Genomic DNA, 5,597 nt, shown 5'->3' with positions numbered 1-5,597 from the left:
TGCCCTAACAAGTATTAACATAAAACCAAACCAATGCCTCATTGCCTTGTGGTATGGAGCAGTATGACAGACGGTGCTTGTAGTGCAGATAATGAAAGGGCCATCAGGATTACCTGTTGCATACCGCAGATGCAATGGTCCCGGCCCCATTGTTCTGCGGTATGCAACAGGTCACCATAGCCATTATCTCCACGACAAGCACCGTGTGCCATACTACTCCATGCCAACTTTGAAATAATTGTATGGAATGTGCTTATAAATCTTGTAAAACCGGTGTTTCGTCTTGGTCCGTGCTGTCACTCAACAATGATGTATACAGGTGACTGTAGCGAGGAGGTGTAGCCGGTTGGGTACAGGATTGCGCACTCGGTGGGGTGGTTTCAGGCAATGAGGCAAGTGCTGGTGAGGGTACGGCACTACTAGTAGATGGCGTCTCCTGCCATGGGAGAAGTCCAACTAATTTGGTTTGAATTGTCAGAAGGCCAAGACGGCCCCTAAACAGGAGTTCGCTAGTGAGACGTTCGAACGCCATCTGTTGTTCCGGATTCAACTTCCGCAAGCCCTCAGCCACGTATTTGCCGAAGGTGTCATACTGGTCAGGGGGCCTACGCAGCACCTGCTCTGCTCGTATAAGTATATCATTATCCGGGTCTGGGTCAGGGACTGTCTTGGTCCTGCGTTTTTTCTTTTTTGAGAATAGTTGTGGCGGGGTGGGGGTTTCTGGCACTCCACAGATTGTTCCAGATGAGTCAATTGCAGGTGGCTCAGGGGTTGGCGATGGGGTTGGGGTAGGGGTTGAGGTGTGGCCAACCTCTTTCTCTGTGCTTGTTGTCTGTTGAAAAGAAAATAACAACAATTAGTTAACATCTCCTTTTCTTTTTTGTTCCAGTTCCCCAACACCGTGCAGGAGTGGCAAAACATCGCTGCTGAATTCGACGAGGCGTGGAACTTCCCTAATTGTGGAGGAGCCATTGATGGGAAACACGTCCGCATCAATCAGCCACCCCACAGTGGTTCCTACTACTTCAACTACAAGGGGTACTTCAGTATTGTGCTGATGGCTGTGGTAAATGCGAACTATGAATTCATCTTTGTGGATGTCGGCAGGAATGGGCGGGCTTCAGATGGTGGAACTTTGAAGGACACAAAGTTCTACCAGAGGCTCGCCTCCAACACCCTGCACTTGCCCACAGTCAAAGAAACGAAGCATGGGCTGAACTTTGTTTTCGTGGCAGACGAGGCATTTGGGCTTCATGAACACATCATGAAGCCCTATGCCAAACGTGGTCTTGACCACGACAAACGGGTCTTCAATTACAGGCTCTCCAGGGCACGGCAGCTTGTGGAAAGTGCATTTGGAATTATGGCTAGTAGATTCCGCATTTTCCACACAGCCATTAACCTGCGGCTGGATAAAATCGACTGGGCCGTCATGGCGTGCTGTGTCCTGCACAATCTACTTCGGCGCAAAGAAAGGGCCCATCGGCCGGCAGGACCAGCACCACAGGAGGACCCAGACGAGCCTAGGGAGGTTGCACCAATCGTGTCCCTGGAGACGCCGGCCCAGCAGTACCGGGGGACAGCAAGAGCCAAACAGGTCAGGGACCAATATAAGGAGTACTTTAATGGCGTTGGTGCTGTCCCCTGGCAGGAAGACCACATTTAAAAAATGATGGGACCGCAAAGGAATGCTCTATAGGAGCCTAAAACAAACAAAGGAGGAAGGGGTGTATACACATTGGACCAGTACTTACCGACAACGGCTGGGAACTTTCATCCAGGCCCACAAACACATCGTCTGCCTCACTCTCCACCATTAGGTAGAGTCCCGACCTTGGCACCTCATGGCTCAACGTGAAGGTCAGCAGGTTGTAGTACCATAAAGACGTCTCGTATACATCTGCAGTTCCTGCACCGGACCTTTTGGACGATTGAATTTTCTTGTGTTCTTTAAGGAACACGGTCCTCAAGTTCTGTATTTTTTTTCGGACCCAGTCCGCATCAGCCTCGGGATTGTAGCTCTTGCTGAATTGGGCCAGCTCCTGAAGCACTTGAGCTCTTTTAATTTTATTGCTGTACTCCTTCGATTTAGTTTTCCAAAGGCAGTCCAGCTCCCTATATTTCTCAAGGAACGCCTCTATAAATTCGTGTTCCTTGGCAATCGCCTGGGCCATTTCTGTAAAAAATGAATAGATTTTGAAAAAACCTATGTACATACTTTTTGACAAAACAAGTTGTCTTCATATAAACAGTATATGTAAATATGTTTCAATACACTGTATATTATTATTAAGAATACATGTTTGGTTTCAAAATTATTAAACAAATTTTAATAAATATTATAATATTTTGTTTACAAAACTTTTTAAAATCCTGGGGGTGGGAGAACATCACCTGCAAAAGGGCAGCTGGATGGTAACATTATGCTTTGGGTAGTGGGTAGGCCGCAGGGGGGTGGGGTGGCCTGTGGTGGCATACTGTGTAGTGGGTAGGCCGCAGGGGAGCATAGTGGGCTGTGGTGGCATAATGCATCTGGGGCCTTTGCCATTGGTGGGCAGCGGGTACACGGGGGGGGGGGGGGTGGACTGCAGTGGCCTGAAAGCAATACACATTGGTGGGCAGCGGGTACACGGGGGGGTAGGGTGGACTGCAGTGGCCTGATCGCAATACACATTGGTGGGCAGCGGGTACACAGGGTGGTGGGGTGGACTGCAGTGGCCTGATAGCAATACACATTGGTGGGCAGCGGGTACACGGGGGGGTAGGGTGGACTGCAGTGGCCTGATAGCAATACACATTGGTGGGCAGTGGGTACACGGGGGGGTAGGGTGGACTGCAGTGGCCTGATAGCAAAACACATTGGTGGGCAGCGGGTACACGGGGGGGTAGGGTGGACTGCAGTGGCCTGATCGCAAAACACATTGGTGGGCAGCGGGTACACGGGGGGTAGGGTGGACTGCAGTGGCCTGATCGCAAAACACATTGGTGGTCAGCGGGTACACGGGGGGGTAGGGTGGACTGCAGTGGCCTGACAAAAACATACCTGCAGTCCGGTGCACGCTGGAGCAGACGTCGTGTGATCTCTGCTGCATCCACGAGGCTCCAATATGGCTGCGGTGGGAGTGTCCTGGATCTCTGGCGTAAACAACCCGGATCGGATGGATGGTCGCGACGACGTAAGCGCACACAATGTGCTAACGATGTGCATAAAATCAGCACACAATCAGCGGTCGGATCGGCTGATTCTGCTGCAGGAGGCAAAATCTCCAATGCGACATACGACGTGCCGGGAGCGCGCATCCAATCGCAAACGACCAGGATCGTGAGTAAAATACAAACGATTGTGCACCAATTCAGGCACAACCGTCGTTACAACCGTCGAAATTTGCCCTAATCGTGCCCTAATCGTTCTGGTGTGTACCAGGCCTTAGTTTTATTGCTAGTGGGAGAGGGGCTCTGGCTGGGTGGGGTCTTAATCAATTAACTTAGAAACAGCTTTTAGTATTTAGTGAGAATACTAGGCTGACAAAGCCTGGCTGACTATTGATATTTTGTCAGCTTTTAAAGTAGGAAGATTTTTAAGTAGGGAGAAAAAAGTTACATAGATTAAAGATTGGACTTATTCTGGTCTTAAACTGGACAGAAACTGCCAACCAACTTAACATCTTGATATCAAAGTGATTCAGAAAAACAGAAACGACAGCAACTAAAAAAACCAAGGGACTGCTTTGAGTGAGCTCACTTCATACTCACAACATACTACTCCTGGCTATCTGACTGATCATCCAGTTTATCACCATTTCTGCAACTGCTAAAACTTTGAATATCACTGTTAATGCTTGTATTTGCACTGTCTGTTTTGAAAATGCCCAGCTGTACCTCTAATGACTTCACCACTTCTGCTCTTCCATTGATAGTAGGTGTCCCCCATCATTTTATTATTGGTCCTCTTCTTCTCTATATGTCCTCTCTGGGTGAGCTTATTTGCTCACTTAACTTCCACTACCACCTCTATACTGATAATACTAAAATCTACCGCTCCTTTCCTGATCTCTCTCCTTCCATCCTCACTCATATCTCCTACTGTCTCTCTGCTATATACTCCTGGATGACCCAGCGCTTTTTTAGACTTAAAATATCAAAGACTAAGCTGACCTCTTCCCACCCTCCAGCATAAAACCACTTCTTTCCCGTCTGTGTCACCCCTGTCTGTCTAACCCTCCCCTTTAGAATGTAAGCTCTCACGAGCAGGGCCCTCTCTCCTCATGTGCCTTTCTTAGAATATATAAACCTCTGTCACCCTGATGATTGCTTCAGTGTTCTGTCCCCTGATGCAACTATACATATTAACCATGTACTTGTCCTAAACTGTCTTGTACTGTAATTTGTTATGTGTTTTTGCTCCTAATTATGCTCTGTAAAGCGCTGCGTAATATGTGTGCGCTATATAAGAAACTGTTAATAAATAAATACCTAGTGTAGAATAAACAATAGAATAATAAACATTAGTCCCGGAAGGTGGGGTCTCAGACTCCCATTCATCCGGCACTCAAATAAGGATCGGTAACAACATTTGAATCAAAACAATGCGAATCTCAGTAGACTACTATACATAGAACACTATTAAACTGGCAATAATAAAGGGAAGAGTTAATAAGTAGGGTGGGAGGGGGTGTAGTGGAGGGGGATGGGATAATCCTTTTCGTCAAGTCATCAATCCCATGGATCTACATACACCTACGTAGTCTGAGGACAGAGGGGACGTTTCTGGCTACCACTAGACACCACCAACGATCTAATCTCGGATATGACCGTACAATAGGATTGCACTATCGGTCGGAGAAGCATTGCAGTATTTATACAGCCCCATACACCCCATCACTGCTCCAAAGCTGCAAAGAATTATAAGTATACTTTAAATCTTGTATGTGCACAGCAAGTGAAGGACTGAGTATCTTTACTACACTGGCTACAAAGTTACAAAGTCTTAATATGCATGCAACTAAGTACTAACCAGTTCTGAGGGATGGGAATGGACTTACAGATGGGTCTTTTGCCATCCTTGCTGGCGGGTCGCCAGAACGTACGCGCTGGCGACCCGCCAGCAGCCTCGCCAGCGAGGAGACTGAGACGCGCGTGCGTCTCACGCGCACGCGCGTCTCAGTCTCCGTCGCTAGCGCGACGGAAACCCTGTCCGTCTCCGCCTCAGGGAGACGGACAGGGCTAGGGGGGTTAGTGGGGGGTGCGGGCAGGCGGCGGGGACCCCGGGTTACCGCCGGCAAGCCGGCGGGGACCCGGGGGAACGCATCGAAGCGCCGTCGGAAGGGGACGCGCGCGCCTCTCGTGCGCGCGCGTCCGCTTCTCACCGTCGCCATGGCGCTGGCGGGGGATGGCGGCTGGCGACGCCAGCGCCATCCCCTGCAAAGATGGGACAAGACCCATCTGTACCAACTATATATATGTTGTAAGTCTTGTTTGTCTATTGTTGGCCACAATATTGTTATATTTAAAATAAAAATGTCTAATTATTCAGCACAGCGCCACTCCATATTTTTTCTTCTTTCACCTACGTAGTCTTGTGGTACAAGATGTGTGTG

At 48.8% G+C, this 5,597-nt stretch overlaps 1 protein-coding gene across 1 annotated transcript; it reads right to left on the bottom strand.

Annotated features, from left to right (window-relative positions):
- Window positions 1-253: 253 nt before the first annotated feature.
- On the bottom strand, window positions 254-2,560 carry LOC146062993 (uncharacterized). Its single transcript, XM_083174999.1, has 2 exons — window positions 1,755-2,560; window positions 254-832 (listed from the first exon to the last, which is right to left on the bottom strand). Exons 1-2 carry the CDS (start codon window positions 2,214-2,216, stop codon window positions 254-256), a joined length of 1,041 nt encoding a protein of 346 aa, XP_083031125.1. The 5' UTR covers window positions 2,217-2,560.
- Window positions 2,561-5,597: the final 3,037 nt, after the last annotated feature.

The sequence above is a fragment of the Crinia signifera genome, chromosome 3 (genome assembly GCF_055691185.1).
Source record: "Crinia signifera chromosome 3, ASM5569118v1, whole genome shotgun sequence".
Classification (NCBI taxonomy): domain Eukaryota; kingdom Metazoa; phylum Chordata; class Amphibia; order Anura; family Myobatrachidae; genus Crinia; species Crinia signifera.
The sequence above is the reverse complement of the archived record's forward strand: the minus strand, read 5'-3'. Positions and strand labels throughout refer to the sequence as shown.